The sequence below is a fragment of the Pelodiscus sinensis genome, chromosome 2 (assembly GCF_049634645.1).
Source record: "Pelodiscus sinensis isolate JC-2024 chromosome 2, ASM4963464v1, whole genome shotgun sequence".
Taxonomy (NCBI): Eukaryota; Metazoa; Chordata; order Testudines; family Trionychidae; genus Pelodiscus; species Pelodiscus sinensis.
In genome coordinates, this window is record NC_134712.1 from 70,459,637 (window position 1) to 70,479,252 (window position 19,616).

General features: G+C 40.4%; 1 protein-coding gene across 3 annotated transcripts in view; it reads right to left on the reverse strand.

Moving 5' to 3' along the window:
- The window catches only part of MAPRE2 (microtubule associated protein RP/EB family member 2), a 151,952-nt gene that overhangs the window by 24,132 nt on the left and 108,204 nt on the right, over positions 1–19,616 (reverse strand). For all 3 annotated transcript variants that reach the window (XM_075920733.1, XM_075920732.1, XM_006115378.4), the window contains 2 exons: positions 18,737–18,882; positions 14,983–15,196 (listed from right to left, as the gene is read on the reverse strand). In XM_075920733.1, coding sequence (XP_075776848.1) covers positions 14,983–15,196; positions 18,737–18,882 — 360 coding nt within the window. The remainder of the gene's footprint in view (positions 1–14,982; positions 15,197–18,736; positions 18,883–19,616) is intronic.

A 19,616-nucleotide genomic window follows, 5' to 3' on the forward strand; every position in this document is an offset into this window, starting at 1 on the left:
GTGAGAGGAGCATGATTTAGAGATACAGGTTAAAGTGAACAGAGGTTTTGAAAAGATCTGAATTGCTTAGAAAGAAGGAATTCCAGAAATGAGACCCCTTTTCCATGTCTATAGTACAGTGCAATGTACAGAATTATTAATATGCTGTGCTTGTAAGGAAATTAGGTGGATACATGGCAGGGATGTAAAATCGCATTTCATTAGTTAACCAGTTAAACATTATGTTTAAACAATTAAATGAGGGCAACTGGCCTGGAGCACCCCTGGCCTGTGGTGGGGCAAAAGGGGCTGCTCCAGCCCTCTGCCAGTTAACCATTCATACACCCCAATACATGGCCTGATGTATAGGAAGCAGTAAGCTCATGAGGGCATTTTTGAGTTCACCTGTCTCCTATTGCATCTACAGAAATGGTAAGACAGTGTAATACGGACACATTTATTCAGTAATGTCTAGACCACGGGTGGGCAAATACTAGCCTGCAGGCCAGATCCAGTCAGCCAGGGTTAGCCACCCTGCTATATTTAGCTGTGCCTCCGCAAGTACAGACAATTGCAACTCCTGTTGGCCGTGGATTGCCGTTCCTGGCCAATGGGAGCTGCAGGAAATGGTACAACCACCAGAATCTGCGGAGGCACATCTAAATATAGTGGCAGCAGCCTATCAGGCGAATCATTGCAGTTTTATTGCATGCCCTCCCCCCAATGAACAGAAGTAGTTACCTGATGAAAAGCAGCATGCGTACACACACACAATTATATAGTTGTTACCAGAAAATAACTGAATGTGCCTTTTTAAAGCATATCAAGACCAAGGATCAAGGCTTATTACCTCCTATTTACCTTATTACCTCACTGCCTACAATGGTAGAAACTAATACCTTAGAATTCCAACTTTAAATATGATGATATAAGTTTAGGAATTAGTAATAAGATATGGCATGTCAAACATGTAAATCACTGGATAGAGCATATGTTGATGTGACCAGAAGTTACTATTTGATGTGGCCTAAGTCTACCTCAAAAAAACATTGACTCAAAGTCACATGAACTGAACATGTGCTGAGAGAATGGACTTGAAAATTGTCTCTCTCATCTCTAGGTTTTCATTCAATTCCAGTTTGAGGCACTGGAGAGTTCTAGGAAATGGAGAGTTCTAGGAAAACTCAGTCTGACCACTATCAGTGGTCAGAGATTATTTGATAATACTGCTCATACAGCATCTTTCACCAGCAAAAGAGTTATTTAAAAGTACTGAGCTTTAAACACTAAGCCTATGGCTTTTTAAATGTCTTTTCCTAAGTGATGTTAAGCACCTCAAACTCTACTAACGTCAGCAGGAGTTGGTTACGGTCCCTACAGCGCAGGATCAGGCCCTAAATGCACAGGATGTTCTGATATCCATAATCAGTAATAGTTTTTTTTAAAAAAAGCTAAATAAAGAATCTGAGTGCTCCAGATGGCATGAGCTACAGACTGTTCAAAATGAAATATGAGAAGCAGAGGATGCCAAACAATTTCTAATTGGAAATCTTTTGCATCAAAGCAAGCTTTATATCCAGTTTTACTCTTTATTTGCCTCAGGGAAAATCTTTGGCGGGGTGTAGGGGAGAGGAAGTGTATTTCCAACAGACTCTTTAAAATGTGTAACACCCCTGGCTAAGTATCTGCACCTGCACTCTTTGTTTATTCTTGCTCTGGGATAGAACACTCCCCCACCTGTGGCTATGCACTGTCTTTGCCAAAATAAAGTCCTAGCACCCAACTCAGGGCTTTATCTCCTCTTCCAACTCCTGACAGCCCTCCTATGTCCAGGGCACTGCAGCTCTACTAGCCAGCCACTTCCCATGCTCTTACAGCTCTAGCAAGGAACTCCCTGACTCTGGCCCAGCAGCTCTCTTTATGCTAGCTTGCTGATCCCCGATTGGCTGCTTCTCACAGCCGCTCCAGGGAGCTTGGAGGACTTCTCTACTGCTCTTTTCAGGGACTAGATATGGTAGGGCCACAAAACCTCCAGCAAGAGGCCTTGGAGCATACTCCATCCTGCCACAGCATGCAACCCAGAACCACAACTAAAAATATTTCAGACCAGAGCATTTTTAATCAGTTCAGTACCTGTAAATTGGGACTCACAATGGAAAACTTTCATAGACCGAATAGCTGCACAACTGAACACCAAGTGCAGGTATTGCACTTATTTACACTACTTAAATCTGGAATAGTTCCATTAGTTCTCCGTGGAGAGGTGCTATATTTTCCATACACAAATAGCCAACATGTTCTTCCAGGCTAGATTTATTTTAGAATGCAGATTCCAAGCCAGAATCCCATGGTACTCAGCAGTCTCTCTCACTAAAATCCCTCCATCTTGAATTGCCCTTACCACTCTCCTACCATCTCTTCATTCTCCCAGAAGATACGTCCTTACATTGAAAGATGCAATACACAGAAAATAGGGTGATATCTCCTCAGAGCGGAATAGCAGCCGACTTCACAAGATCTTCCTATTTTTTTAATTGAGAAAATATTTTACTTTCATTATTAATTTTTGACTGTGCACTTACTCCAGACAATGTGACTAGATTATTATTTATGTGTATACAGTATTATGGAATCCAAGGGCACTAATGAGACTTTCAGGTCCACACTGTACTACTAATTCTCATGACAGATATGCAGCAAAGAGAGCAGTCCCTGCCCCAAATAGTTTAAGATACATGCCCTGTGCATTTCTTTGTTTATCAATGTGGTTTTGATTGTTGCCTATCTTAAGTCTGTGGCTGCAAGTTGTTCATTTTACCTGTAAATTCATTTTGGGTAAGACTGATACCTCATTACCTGCAGAAGTACCAAGCACTTTGCTAGTGCTACAGAAATAGACAGCAATACAGGCAGTGCCCGGGTTACGTACAAGATAAGAACAAACCTACAGTCCCTAAGTTGAATCTGTATGTAAGTCGGAACTGGCGTCCAGATTCAGCCGCTGCTGAAACTGACCGCCAGTTCTGACTTACATACAGATTCAACTTAAGAACCCCAAGTCAGCTGCTGCTGAAACTGATCAGCCACTGATTCCAGGAAGCCTGGGGCAGAGCAACTGTGCCTTGGGCTTCCTGTAGTCAGCGCTGGTCAGTTTCAGCAACGGCTGAATCAGGACGCCTGGGGCAGAGCAGCCGGGGTGCTGCCGGGTTGATCCAGTAGTGCCCAGAGCGGCGCTGCGGGACCAACCGGCAGCGCCCCAGCTGCTCTGCCCCAGGGTCCACAACAAAAACCTGGTCTGTTGGGAGGGGGGGGGCACACTAGCTGCGCCCCCCCCCCCAGCAGACCAGGGACATGGGGACCAAAGCTGCAGCGGGGGGGGTGCCTCGCTTCTGAGGCTTTGCTCTGGCGCGGGACCCGCCGCTGCTGCGGCTTTGCTCCCGGTGCCCCTGGTCTGCTGGGGACCGTCTCCAGCAGACCAGGGGCACCGTGAGCAAAGCCGCAGCCGCGTCCCGCACTTCTGAGGCTTTGCCCCGGCGGGTTTGCTCGCGGTGCCCCTGGTCTGCTGGAGATGGTCCCCGGCAGACCAGGGGCACTGCGAGCAAAGCTGCAGCCACGGCGGGGTCCCGCGCTTCTGAGGCTTTGCTGTGGCAAAGCCTCAGAAGCGCAGGACCCCGCCGCGGCTGCGGATTTGCTCCCGATGCCTCATGTCTGCTGGGGACCATCTCCAGCAGACATGGGGCACCGGGAGCAAAGCCGGCTTTGCTCTTGCAAAGCCTCAGAAGCGAGGGAACCCGCCGCTGCTGCGGCTTTGCTCCCAATGCCCCTGGTCTGCTGGAGACGGTCCCCAGCAGACCAGGGGCACCGGGAGCAGCTTTTCTCGCCCCGGAGGTCGAGGTGGCTGACCGCTGCCTGCGAGCTCCGGGACAAGAAAGCCCCGTTCGTAAGTGCGGATCCGACGTAAGTCGGGGACTGCCTGTATCTATTACACTATCCTGCCTAGACAGCAGTCCATGACAGTTTCATCTGTGCTTTCAAAAGATTTATGCAAACAATTAAATGAATCCCCTAGGTATCATGTTATGTAAGCAGTTCTTTTCAACCACTGGCATATGAGGCATTTCATCGTCAGCATCTGGGTGTTACCAGGCAGCTTCAACAGGTAAGTGTCCAAAACTGACGTAGCGTGTTATGATTTTGTTAGGTCATAGCCAAGTTTTCAAATGCACCATGTAACTGAGCTTGTCTGAATTAACACTGTTCATTTTTGTTTGTACCTGGCCACACTGCATCTTATCACCATGGTTGTAAAATTCTTTCATATACTAATAAAGACAGCAATTATTTTGTCTTGACAATGTAATATAAATTGGATAGAATAGCTATCAAAAATATTACAAGTTTCAAGCAGTATATTTATGATGCCCTAAAACCATAATTACTATCAGCCTAAGTATTTCCTGCTACGGCTTCTATTTTAGCGAAAAGGAAAGAAACAAGAGGGTTTTATGTGCAAATTAAAATTGTTTAAGTTTTGTGTAAACTGCTACAAACCCAAACCTTTCATTGCTGATTACAAAAATGAGGACTCCGAATGCCACGTCACTTAATATTCTGACTAGAAGTATTCAGATTACTGGATCCACGATCCTAAGGAGGCCTTCTGAGATTTAACTGTAGTCCTACAGACAAAATGCTGCCCTCCCCCATTGACCGCCTCAAGGACAAATGATCTCTGAAGCTATGTCAGTAGTTAGTACATTGCTTAACATTTGTGGAAAATGCTACAATGTTCTGCTCATGTGACAACTGTATGAATGCACTGCAAAGAGACACACCAAAACATTGTACTCAGCTGCCTCATCTTTCACAGTCATTGCTGGAATTGAATTTGGGACTCACATTAACTGCAGTTTTTGTTCTGTCAAATTCATTAAAAAGGGCTAAAATAAGAAATTAAATTGGTGACGTGCGCCTGAGACAAAACAATCTTTCAGGAAAATTGAGTTTTAGAAAAGGTTATTTAAATTAACAGCTTCACCACTAACTAAATCATTATTGAGAGATTCCATCTTTCCCACTCATTTTAAAGACAAAGGAATTAGTGGTCATGCATGCTCACCGTCCCAGCTTGGTGGACATGCAGGAGTCTGCTTAACGGTGTCAGGTTTCTGACACCCTACCCTGCTGAATGTGATCAGAGACTTAACTCATTTGTAACCCATGACAAAAATCTCCTCTGTCTTCACAGGAATTGTAACCCTATTGCATTGTTTATGACCCCTCTAGGTTAAAAATCACCTAGAAAAGTTAGATGTCTACGAGTCACCGGGCCTGATTAAATGCATCCTAGAATACTCAAGGAGCTGATAGAGGAGGTATCTCAGCCTTTAACTATCATCTTTGGAAAATCATGAAAGACAGGAAGATTCCAGAAGACTGGAAAAGGGAAAATATAGTGCCCATCTATAAAAAGGGAAATAAGAGCAACCCTGGAAACTACAGATCAGTCAGTTTACCTTTTGTGCCAGGAAATATAATGGAGCAAGTAATTAAGTAAATCATCTGCAAACACTTGGAAGATAATAACATCCCCACCAACATCCCCAGACCAAACTCCTCAGCTATTGCTAAAATTCATTTTGCTTCTTACATCTTCCCCATACCCAAAGGAAATAAGCGTATGTAGCTCAAGACATGTCTACGCTGCCTTGCAGTCTTGCCTTAAGGGGTACAAACAGCAGTATGTATCGGAGTGTTGTGCTGTTTCTCTCCCATGTGGAGGCTGTGGGAATGAACCATTCACGTCCACAGCTTCTAAATGGGAAAGTTACATCTCAGAATTTTATACTAGCATTTTAAACCTTTAAATCAGGGCAGGCAAAGTGCAGGATCAGGACTAGACAGTGTCCACTGGAGGTTGCTTAGATCAAATTGGAACACTACTACATGGATTGAGTGTCTGATTTTCACCCTAACATTAACAAAGGCTGTCCACAATTTGCTTAATGTTAAACAAATTAGGTATACTCCTAGGCTCATAGCCAGCTGCCAAAGCCGCTTTAACTGGGCAAAGTGAGAGCACCCGGCTTAAAAGCGTATCAAAGGAGGCTTGGCATTTCACTCTTGAATGTCGTCCATCTCTCCGAATAGAGCACTTATGTTCTATATTACTGAACACTATGCAAGAGGCCTAGAGCTATATATAATGAACCACTTCAGCATGTGTATAAGTATAACCTACCATAATAAACATTAAATCCTATTTTTTTCAATGCAATTTCAACTCCTTTCATTAGATATTAATCAAAGAGCACATATGCTCTGCTTGCCACTTCAGGCAGTTTTTTGTTGTTGTTGAGGCAGTTGAATCATCAGGAATGTAAATTACAAGGCATCATGGAGGGATTTGTTGGAAAAAATATTGTTTCCAGTAAAATCTTCAATTGATCATCAAAGGCGGCGGCAAGACTGGAGGCAGCTGGTCTAAAACAAACATTATAGTTCAAAGTCGTAAATCTCATCAACATAAGCAACATGCTTAACTATCATGGCTGTACAGTCCGGTAACTTAGCTGAAACTTAGGATCTTTTCTCCTCCGGATCATGTGAAAGTCAGAGGATCAATAGATGGGACTATAGATTTGGTTCTCAAATTTTTGTACTGTGCAGAACTGAAGACAGAACTTCTCCCAATCCTGTTCCACACCTACCATTCCATGTGGTAGCTGGATTACTCAGTTACATTAGACAGTAGTATCTCTATAATAGTATAAGTTGAAATAAACTTGCTTGATAATGCAATAGGTTCAGCTGCTTGACATTATCTGTGCTATTTATTTCCTCTCCATGGATGCAGGATTTTACATTAGTAACAAATCTCTTCACCTTGCCTTCAGCCCTCACTGACCTTGGGCTCTTTGCAGTTTGATTCTGCCCTCTGAATTGGATAACCCCAAAACGACTGTTTGCCATGTAGCTGACAAAAAAGTATTCGTAAATAAACTTCAGCAACATAACAGGATTACATGGTGGAATCTCTACTTGTGAGCCAGTATATGCACAGTTAAGGATTTCTTGGATGGAGTGGAATTCAGTTATACATACTTTTTCCTTGTGATGAAAAAGGCTCTGTAGATGTCTATTTGAAAGTGATTGGGAGGAAGATATTACCACTAAAGCTGGCTAGAAAATTGATTATTGCTCTGTGGAAAATTTTGATTTGTCATCCTAAAACAAAAAATTCAATATTATATAAGCTTTTTTGGTTTAGAGTTTTCAAGGAAAATTTGACATTTTTTAATGTCATGAAAAAAATTGGTTAACTGAAAATCCAATTTTCAAAGAAAAGTTTTGAGAGGAAATTTTCAACTGGCCTTAATCACCACCAAATGGCTCAAGTAAAATGGATTTAACCACTTTGCAGCTACTTTTAATTGATCAATGTGTCTTGCAAACCTTATCAGAGATTTTTTGTTTAGTTACTAAGAATATAGCAACATATATCATATGAAAGGGAAGTCTGAAAGAAAGCTGTTTCCTTCTGTGCAGTTTAACAAAATATCCTCAGTTACAACTATATTTACATACTAGAGGTGAGGAAAGAGTAAGAGACTCAAGCAAGATAAATGTTAAATGTAGTTTATAATTGGCAGCATCTTGATAGTACCACATTTTTCTAAGTTTTCAGTCCAGTTTCTAGAACAGCAGTCCATGTCATCTTGTATCAGACTTGCTACTCCTCTAGCAGAGAAACCACTACTTTTAGCAGGCATGGAAACTTGAATGATCTTTTCACTTTTACAGGTGGTTCCCATATCAAGGTGGAATAGGAAAGCTTACACTGTCTGCAAAAGGACCATTTCAGTCTCCCATAGTATTCCAACTCCTTCCCTGAATGACAAACACCAAGTTTTAAAAATAAATACATTTGAATATGCCCCCTCTATATGTGCAGCTCATGTACTGACTATGCCTCCACAGCATTCTATATCCTTTGCAACACTAAGACATGAGACAAGGTGGAAAAACTACATATGAAATGAAAACAGATGTGATTATATAGTGATTACCAGCTGTGTCTGACCTACACAAAAGATTTGGTGAGAAAGGAAAGAGGAGAGAGAAAAGATGGCAGAAAGGAATTTTTTTTGAGGAATTCCTGCTAACTCAAGTCTCCAGGCTTGTCAACATGTCACTGACAGCTGCATTTAAATTTTACTACACAAAAGACTAAAAAAAGAAAAAAGAAAACTATTTTGTTCGAAAATTAAATTTACAGCACACCTAGTATTGCATGATCCCATAACTTTTGCAATCAAATCTCACATATTTCTTTCAATAAAGCATTATAAAGAACACCAGTTCTTGCACAAGAGGCCTGTGATGGCGGTTTCATTCCCTGTAAATACTCATAGACAAACAGTTAATTCTGCCCTGGTTATTTTCCCTGTCACAGATGTGCTTATTTTTAGCCATCATGTGACTCTAGTATTTTCCAGGAACTGCATTAGACATCCGATTCTCACAGGATACTTCAAAAGCACAAGGCAAAACATCCTTCAGACTGAAGAATCTTCTGCAATTTTAACTTAATAAAATTAATTTACATAAATACTATGTGTACACACGTTGACACTCCCCAACCGGAAAATACTGTGGCCTATTGAGGTGTGATTTACATTTGGAAATGCTTGTGTAAGATGCTGAACTGAAATCACAACCACCTGATCTGAGTCTCCAGCCTGATGAGGTGAAGTTTTCAGGCCGTTTTTCAACAGGCAGAATTAAAACAGGCAAAAAACCACCACCACCACGAAATTGTATTTTAATCCCTCACAACAATATCAAGCCTATATCTGTTGACTATTTACTATAGCATAAGAGAAAAGCAGAGTTTATAAGAGATATTTAAAGAATCTGAGCAATACTGAGCTGGCAGATGGCACTATATTTAAAGAAGCTACGGTGCAGGTGGGAAGTCTCTAATGGAGTACATATTGTTGGTGCCAATTTTTATGAAAACATGTACATCTACTCCCCTTATACAGTAGAATAGTATGTGGTGAAGTGGAGGCCCTTATTCCAGAGTACTGACACTTCACGTAGTCTGAAAGATACAAATATCAAATTCCATCCATAGTTTATACTGCATATCAGCTCTTGACAAACTGCCTCTGCCTCCCCAAGGAAGAAAAGGCAACATGAGGGTGCCACAGAAGATTAGTTCCAGGGAACTATTTATGCTGCAATTTCCAAGCTGCTTTATCCTTGACCTGCCTTGACTTTTAAGAGTGACTGTTCTTTGAAGGTGTCAAAGAAAACTCCTTGGAACAAAGTTAATACTTCTTTTCACATTTCTCCTTACTCTTCATTTTTACAATAAAACACACTTAAGTTGCTGAATGCAATCTGGGGACAAAACCTAGCATTTGTACAGATATGGTTAAATACCTATTTACAGAAATGGCAAACAGATGTCAAACTCCATCTGGCTCTGTGGGTTTGGCATCAGATTAAGGCACGCTGATAATAATTCTAGCGTGTTACAGCTACCTTTCAGGGGTAAACTTTCAAAGCAGCCTTTAGGGATTTAGCAGTTTAATTTTGTTAGTGGGAGATTCACAGCTAAATCTTTTTGCACCTCTGAAAAAAACAGATCAAAATGTTATGAAAAGCATTAGCTAGTTAGAAATAATAAAGATTTACATGGTAAAAATCTGAAGAGAAAATGTTATTTTGTGGAGCAAATCAATAATAGATATAAATACTTTTTCTATCTATATAGGTTTATTGGTAGCTAAATATATTACTTACGTTCTTGGAATTGTGTGATTAATTTATAAAAGATTAGCCAGAATTAAAAGGAAAAACACATACTTTTTAAATTTTAAAAATAAGTTGGTCCACATCTCTTCTTGACATTCTAAGTACTATGTATCAGTAATCATTCCCACATCTTCATACTCAGGACTTTCCCTGAGCCAACTTAAAGCATACTTTCAGAAGTTTTTGTATGTGCTTACCTGCACTGTCATGCCACATACAGTTTAATTAGTATTTCTGTGCCAGATGTCACCTTCATTTTTGTGAAATGTCAAAAATTTGAGGGAAAAAAGGTTTCATAGTACGTATAATAGTTAACTTCATTTGCAAGCAATAATACTTGTGCATTTTTTGCAAGTGCAGATATTACAGAACAATTTGAGAGTTTAAAATCTGACCAATGAAAATCTGACCAATGAAGTTCACACACACATTTGGCAGTTTTAGTCCCAGAGTGGGTGAATACTCATTGTATAATTTCGCATTTTTCTAGCACACTAACATTAGTTGCAAAAAGGCATCGATTTTATTTCTAAACACTTTTAAAAGCAGCTTAATATACACTGCACTATGCATGCAAAGTGCACTAAAGATAGAATTTTCAAAAGCACTCAGTGGTGACCGTACTTTGTTCCCTGTTTAAGTAAATGGGAGTTATACCACTGATGTCAACAGGAACAATGTTAGACCAGCGCTGACTGCATCTGATTGCAGTAGACAGAATGCAGCTATCTTTATAGACACATGCAACCAATATCCATTCACAAAACTACATCCTCAGGGCAGTCCCTGCACCAAGTGATCACTGCTTACTTATCTTTGGAGAGCACAGAATGGGACCAAGAAGTTCTTGTAGCTTCTGTGCTAGTCCCTAGTAACTGCAATTTTAAAAATTCTTATCCTAGGTTTTCTCTCAAATTTTGAAGTAATAAGTGAACGATGATCAATCATTCAAAATATGTTGGCACCTTAATTTTAATTTTCATTTTATTCTTTTATGCTTGATTAATGAAAGTAAAATATAAACCTATGTTAATATGGCTTTATGTTGAGATTTTAAACAGCTCTTGTATTACCATTCAAATACTCAGTGATGAAAATACTATAAGAACTTAAGACCAAAAATTACAAAATTCAAACTTCTTTTCAATAGTAAAAGTTATTTTGACACATATACTGACCTGCAGTTAATGTTAGTTAACAACTAGTTAAATCCTACTAATCTTACTCAAATGAGCAGTCATACTGAAGTCAGAGTATAGTATTTGAGTGAGTAATGCAAGTAGGATTTAGCCCTGGATGTGTAGTATGGACAACTTACAGCTACTACAGGAACCATAAACTTTGAATTATCTGATTTTTATTGCACCTAAGATTAATCATAGTACAGGTTGGACCTTCCTGGCCCAGCACCCTTGGGACCTGACTGGTCCCAGATGAGGCATTTTGCTGGACCAGGGAAAGTCATTTCTGGCCCCTCTGCTGCCAGCTGCACCCCCTGCACCACTAGTTTCCTGGTCCCTGCCTTCTCCCCTCGCAACCCAACTGAGTCATATGGCGGCCCCCAGAGTGCCCCTTCCCTGGCAGCCCAGCTGAGCCGTGCATGGGCTCCTAGGGAGCCCCACAGCTGACCTTCCTCTCCTTGCAGACTAGCTGAGCGCACCCGTCTTCCCAGCTCCCAGCCCTCCACCAGGACACTGACCCTGGAACCACGAATATTGCCAGACCAGAGTGTTCCAGTTTATAGAGATGCAAGCTGTACACAAATGTATGTGCGTGTGTGTGTACACACACACACACACACACACACACACACACACACACACACACACACACACAAGAGATGTACATATGCCTGATCTCTTATGCCAGCTATCCTCAGTCATGAAGTTCATACCAATGTAACTTGCTCCCTAATCCTCCAGATTATTGAGACATCAGGTCAAAAGAGATCAGGTCAAAAGAGAATGCACATACACACACAGGATACCAACAGAAATTCCAAAATAAATGTAAGTACAGGCGGTCCCTGACTTGCGACGTGATCGGTTATTGGGATAGCATCGCAAGTTGGGGGCATCGTAACTTGAACCTGCATTTACGACAGGCGTCATGTGCCATCGTAAATGTGGGGCCAAGGACGTAAGTCGGGAGATTGTCCCTTTCTACTCTTATGGAAAAGGTCATAAGTGCGGGGGGTTGTAAATTGAGCCGTTGTAAAGCGGGGGCCTCCTGTATTCTCATCCAATAAGAGACATTATATATTAGACTGGGGCTTTTCATTTTTGAAAGGGGACATAAAGAGGGGATATGATAGTCTATAAAATCATGACTGATGTGAAAAAAGTGAACAAGGAAAAATTATTTTCTTGTTCCCGTAACGTAAGAACTACTGGTCACAAAAATAATAGGTAAATAAATAGGTAGCAGGCTCAATGACAAACAAAAGGATGCTTTTCTTCATGCAGAACAGAGTCAACCAGTGGAAGTCCTTGCCAGAGGATGTTGTGAAGACCAGGACTTTAACAGGGTTAAAAAAGAACTAGATAAATTCATGGAAGTTAGGTCCATCAGTGGCTATTACCTATCCTAGTGTCCCTAACCTCTGTTTGTCAGAGGCTTGAAATGGATGACAGAAAAGGGATCATGTGATGATTATTTATTTTGTTCACTATTTCTGGGCATCTGGCATTGGCCACTGTCAGAAGACAGAATACTGGGCCAGATGTACCTTTGGTTTGACCCAGTATGACTTCTTATTTGCCCATCATGACTTAAGGCATAACATATTGGTGAAACTAAAATAAACATTGTTCAATGGGTTAAGTCCACTCTCTAGTGACCTACCAATACATGTGATTAAAAATAGAATCTTGTTCTAAATATAATGGACAACTGATATATTTAAAGTATACACAAATTCGCTATTTGGTAGAAAAAAATATGAATATAGATTTACAGATAAACACTAATTCTAGACTATACAGTATTTAAATTAATGGAAATGAAGTCAATGTACTTACAGAGTCTTCAAATCCTATCTGGAAATTTGTCAGAAGACCTGTGATTGTTCCACTAAGCAATTGAACTCAGGAAATGTCTTGTGCGTCTCAGTTTTTTCTCCAGTGTCACCTTTAATTTTCTTCTCCAAACTAGTAGCAGCCTGAAGATGGAGGACATGGCATTCCCACCCACATCTCTTTTCCAGTTCAAATACTGAAAGCTATTCCATTTTCTCAGGATCTTCCAGCTATTAGCAAAACACAACTAATTTTCTCTGCAGATGGTCTGTTTTGTTATCCATGTTAAGCTTAGATTTATCAATAAGGAGTATTTTAAACCATTAACTTTGAATTAGCAATAGAACTCAGAAATTTTCCTTTTTTGAAGGGGGTAGGGAACTTCCCCTCAAGGAAGCACACACAGGATTGGCGGTCAGGATTTTTGACCTGAGTGGCAAACTAGTACTGTAGGATGGGGGAGGGAGGGAGGGAATTTAGCAGTTCAGAGAGCATCAAAAACATATATTCCACCTTGTGTGGAATGCTTAAGGCCATCCCTCAATACACAAAAGGCACCAGCTTCTCAGAAATTCAGAACCAACAGTTAAAAATATAGGAGGTACAAAACCAAAATAGAGGTGTTACAAACACATACATGGCTGACAGTGCTTGCTGGGTACACCCCATTGTACTAGCAGTAGGGATGTTAAAAATGCTGGGTTTTGGGTAAAGATGTAATGGCTGAAATTTAGTGATTACGATTACACTTTTACACACGGGGGAGGAAGAGGACGCAAGTGGCTCCATGGGAGCCAGTACCTGCAGGTAGCCAACTTAAAAGCTGGCTCCCTGCTCAGACCGGCTCGCTTCTACTCCCCACCTTGTGCTGCTGCCTCTTTATCTTAAAAGCTGGCTCCCCCCGAGCAACAGTTCCCACATGCTCCCACCTACTGCTCTGCTGCCTCTGATACAGAGACAGCAGAATCAGGGTAGGAAGGAGGGCTTGCATGTAACCGTGAAGGTTAACTGATGAGCCTAAGCTCACTGGTTAACCACTTAAACATATACACTATCATATCCATAGCTAACAGATGTTGACTTTGCTGAGAAATGGTTAAGTAGGTGTTGGTAATTCATGGAGGTGAGTGGTTCAACCAAACACAGATATAAGGGAGAGAATGGAGGAGCACATGCAGTGTTCCATCTCTCAGATCTAGGGTTTGGACCAAACTGAGGACAGAAATATAGAAGCAGCTAAGTCCAGGGTGGAATTTTGAGCTGAACTTTATGTTGTTAATTTCCACATTAAAGGAAAAGTTCAGGAAAGAGGGAGTATTTGACTCTACACAATGTGTGGATTTTGTTTCAGAGAAGGCTAGAAAAGGACTTACTCAAAACTATGAAAAACAGATTAAAGCAATAAGTACTACACGCAAAGGATTATTTTTAAGCTGTTTCTGTTGTCCCTTTGTGGTTTAGTCCCAGTGATAAAAAAGCATCTGGTTTGTGAACCCACATGTCTGTAAATAATGTAGGGACAACTATAAAATGGATCTTTGGTGCTTATTCCCATTTCAGATACACACTGAGTAATAATGATATTAAAAAAAAATCAATGATACTTTGAAAATATAGTATATTACTGTATGTGGTCCACTTAGAAGATTATTTTGTCTGAATGATCAGCACATTAAAAAAATACAAGCAATCAATTTTCTGCTTTTTGGGCCAGCACTTAGGATTTGGAAGTGTTCCAGTCACCATAAAACCAGACTATGCTAACAATTTCCTGTGAAGATGAGTGTGTATGTGGAACTATTTGTTAAACTATTCAAGAAAGTATCACCCATGCTCAGCAGCAAGACAGTCAATTGGCTTTGCTTCCAACATTAGGCGCCATTGGGAAATTGTCAGTAATGCGTAAGGTCAGAACAGACCAACAAAATGAATGCCCACAAAAAGTCTATTTATATAATCCAGGATGGTGAGACTCAGATAGTGCAAAGTGCAAACAAAAAGCCATTGAAGAGTCATTTCTAATTTGACCCCATACACATATAGTATGTATATACACACACATATATACAAATAATTGTGAGATTAAAATATTGCTAGATTAACACACTGCTCTACCATTACCAGTAAAGAAGGGAACAGAAATTGCCAAGATTTACAATACCTGCTGTGGGGGAGTTTGCATGATGTGACTTTTTTGGTAAGTTAAAGATCTGTTCACCAGGATCCGGTGGGGGAAGAGCATCTTGTCCTTGTCGAGCCTCCACAGGATCATACTCTTTACCATCATAGTTAGCATCAAAAAACTTCTTGAACCATTGGATGAAATCTAAGTTGTCTTGGAAGCGCCCTTTCACCAATTTCTCCACTGGAATCACCTGTAAAATGGTCAAAGGTTCCAGTGACATTGTGTTGCTAGTACATGCACAGTTCTCAGATTATCTAACAAGTTAACTATCAATGTGGTATCTCCTGCATCATTCTGGATTTAGAGTTATAGTTAAAATCTTCTCAGCTGTGTTTGTGGTTTATATATAAGCCCCTTTAAATATGCATTTCCTAGCACTATTTTTCCATGAGCAACAACTATCAATGACCTTCTAAAAGATGCCGAAGTACAGAGTCTTGCAACCTGACCCAAGCCCCAGGGGACCAGTCTGCAAGTGGCAGGTTCAGCTCAGGTCTGAAAACAGCCCAACATCTCCTGTCCATGGGGGGCCAGTGAGGCAAAGCAGTGAAGGCTGCTGAGTGCCCTGCTCCTGTTAGCCATGGTCTTGCTGAACTGCATGTACCATGGATTGAGTATGCCGAGGAACTGTAATGCCTATCATGCTGTAGCACACACAGTGCAGTGAGGTGGGAGAAGACGGCAGCCATCTGCAGACATTGCAGACACATCATCCCAGGAGGTAAAGGGAGATGGATTGTGGGCACAGGGTGTGGGGAGTCCCTGCCGCCATCAGGCCAAACCTCAACCATGAGATGGAGGTAATGTTGACACACATTGTGAAGATGGAGAGGAATGTCAGATTAGGATTAGATCAGGTCTGAAAACAACTTGACACTCGAATTTGGGCAGCCATGAGCTATTCAAGTTTGGTTTTTAAAATTAGACCTTTGCAGACCTATATCATTCTACATAAGCCTTGCAACTGCTCTTCCTCAGATGCACTTCTTTTAGTTTTGAGCGACTAGTGGGTTCCATGCAGTCAATCTTAAACTATGGTCATCTTTAACAACAACAAGCAACAGGGAATCTGTTATTTTTTAATTAACGTATTTCATTCAATGTAACAATGAACAATTCCTTCAAAAAGCAAAGACAGTAGGCATGTAAGGAGCTGTCAGAAAACTCAGGGAATGTTCTTTCACACTGCCCTGTGTGTGCACTGTCTGGAACCACAATCTCAGGTTTGTCTAATATTCATTCTTATTTAAGCATTATTAGTTCTGAGAATTTTGTAGACATACTCAGCAAAAAGTATCAGAAATGTAAAGCTTAAAGAGACCTCAAGATATCATCTAGTTGCCCCCATTATCCTGAGATAGGATTAAATGTACCTAAACCATCCTTGGCAGACATTTCTTTGACCTGTTCTTAAAAACATGTAGTACTGCAATAAGGATTCCACAGCCTCTCTTGATAATCTGTTCCAGTTCTTAGCTATATTTACAGTTCAAAAGAGCTCACTAATATCTAACCTAAATATCCCTTTCTTAACACTAATTCAATTACTTCTCATTTTACCCTCAGTGGCTATGAATACAATTGATCACCCTTCTCTATCAGAGGCGGCGGGAAGGGGAGGGGAAAAAGTAGTGGAGGCTGCTGTGAAGCAGCCCTAGTTGAAGTCAGCCTGGGCTGGCTGCAGACAGGGGCTGCTGGACCTGGCGTGAACTGGGACCTATCAGTTTCAGCTCATGCTGGTCCAGGACCATGGCAGCTCTGCTGTTAAAATTCAGAGCCACAGTGTCCTGGACCCAGAGCAAGCTGGGAGTGCTCACTCCCGGATCATGCTGGCTCCAGAAGCTACTCCCGCTGTGGCTCTGCAGCATGCCTCCCCTTATCAACTTATCGTGTAGTTGATACAAATTGTATCGACTATACGATTAGCCAACTATCCACTCCTGAACATTCTTAGCAAGACCAGGATTCAAATACCATTTCCAGTTTCAAAGTGGGTTAATAAGGAATGCCGGGAGTGCCACCCTGGCTTCTTTAGCAACAATTAACAGTTCAGGAAGTTGAATGAATCAGAAGAGACTCCAATCTTCAACTGGAAAAGGGGCTCCCAGAGCCTAAGGAGGAGTGGAAATTTCAAGGCTTAAGCGGCACCACAGTGTTTTGAAAAAAGTTAAGAGCTAGCCTGTACAGTACTCCACAGATCATGTGACATGTTGTACAATAACCCCTTAAGTTTGTTATGCTTGTATTTTTAATGATGCACTGAAACAATGGGTTTGTTCCCTATAAAGAAAGAACTGACAGTCAACTTTATTAGGCTTTTCAATGCTGTGCTGAAAGAATCTGTTTTAAATAGAAGCAACTGAAGCATTGTGATAATAATGAATTAGTATTAAAATTGTCCTATATCATTTATTCATAAAACAGCACTTTTTAAAACTATTTAAGATTTGGAATAAAGAGGTTAAAAGCAGGTATAGAACCTTCCCTCCCCCAAATAAATTATTACAAATATAGCCATTTCATATACACAGAACAGAAAGCACGACAGCATTTTTAATGAGTTTATTTTTATTTAATCTGCTTAGATTCTCATATTGCTACTGCACACACAAACTGGGCAAACTGATGTTTTGAGAAAATTAAATTTATTCGACTTTGTATTTAGTCTGAGTGAAATCTAGGATAGAATCTTATCTGCACATAGAATATGAACTTGATTATATCAAGGGGAAGAAAGTAGTGTGGGGAACACTGGGTCAACATTGTTGATTAAAGTCAGAGAGAAGAGAGTTAAGACATTTAGCTTTACAGAACAAACAATACACAACAATTGAGAAATGTAACAAAGAAAAACACTGAAAAGCTTCAAAATGTGTATTTGTTAGGAAAGTGTACTGGATTAGATAAAATGCTGTACATATTTTATAAGTTTTCTTCCTTTAAGAAACGCAAAGGCATGGTTTGATTTGTTCAGAGGTAATAGTCAAAGTAAATTCTGTATAGATTGAATGGTTTCCTATGCTTGAAGGCTAGAAGGGACTAGTATTATCATCTTCTCTGAACTCCTGCATTATGGGCCATAGAACTTCACACAATTTTTGCATCAAGCCCATATCTTGTGGGTGAGCTAGTTTATTTATTTAAAGACAGACAGCCAATCTTAATTTAATTTACCAAGCAACATGGTGGCTTCTCCATAATTTGGAAACTTGTTCCAATGATTTAAAATGTAGAACTAGTCCTCATCCTACCTTGAATAAGTAGTTTTCAGTCAACAACAGATACAGAATACTTGTTGCTTACCTGTATTGTGAATTCTCGGTGACACCACATGTGAAATTGTGGTGATCCTCTGAAATTAGGAGGATCCTAGTACTTAATTTTAAAGATCTTCCAGAGGATAGCATTTTATTATGAAGCCCTCTGGTGAACTTGGGGATCTAACAAGTGGCCCTTTGATTCCTTATCAATTAACTATTAGGGGCCCAATTTTTCATCTTGAGCATTTCTCTTTTTGTACCCAAATACTGGCATTTTGACTTCTAAAATGGGTGAGGGCATTTAAATACAGAGCTGGGATGTCTAATTAAGGCTAAGTCAAGTCTGAAACTGTCTGGGTCTGGATATTTTTTATTTTAGCTCCTAATGTTCATTGTACACTATCCAATACAGAAGACAGTCTGGTAAAACATTAATATGATATTAGTATGGTTAAATATTGAAAACATACCTTATCCACATTCATTCTTTTAAATGATGCTTGCAGAAGTTTGAAATTGTGAATATATTCATGCTCCAGCTTTGCCTGAAATTTTACTTTCTTCAAGCTAATGCACCCTGGGAACAACATGTCCATGAACTGGCAGTAAGCTGCTCCTATAACAAGAAAATGCATTGACATTAATCTTAATGCATCCAGCTATAACTAAGTGACATTTATAGTCAGAAAAGAAGTAACCAGGCTTAATAATGACTCCTGTAATTCATTTCTAGTGCCATGTACCAAACGCCTATCTGTCCACCGCATGCTGAATAGTGTAAGTGGCCTATTAATATCTATATTATCATCATTCAGTCTGGATGCACCAAGCACTGTTGTGTAACATCTAAAGGATGACCATGACTGAGGCAATGAAAAATCATTTTTCCATTTACCACTGGTATTCTGATGTAGAATCCCTGGAAACCGTGTGTCTGTGTAGCAAGTAATAAAGTCCCTAGCTATCAGTTTCAATGGAAGTCTCTTAACAAATGTCTTCAGACCCCCACGACTTCCCAAAGTTGGAAACGGGGAAAAGATTTTCATTTCCTGGAACCAAAGAAATCAATGACACTAAGATAGAGGGGAGTTTGCTCAGTTCTCAGCTCATCTTACATGTATTCTCATCAAATAGGGATTTAAAATGAGACATGGCAAAAATGAGAGTGACAAATATAGGCTGAAAATAAGCGTTTCAAGAATTCTGGCATCGAAAGCCATTTCTCCTTGCCCACTTTTCCCAAAACAAAAAGCAAGCAAACAAACAAAACAAAAAACCACCAAGCAATTTTTCATCCCTAAAGCTCAAAGAAAAGATTTGGATAAGGAGACATGCAGTCACCCCACTGCC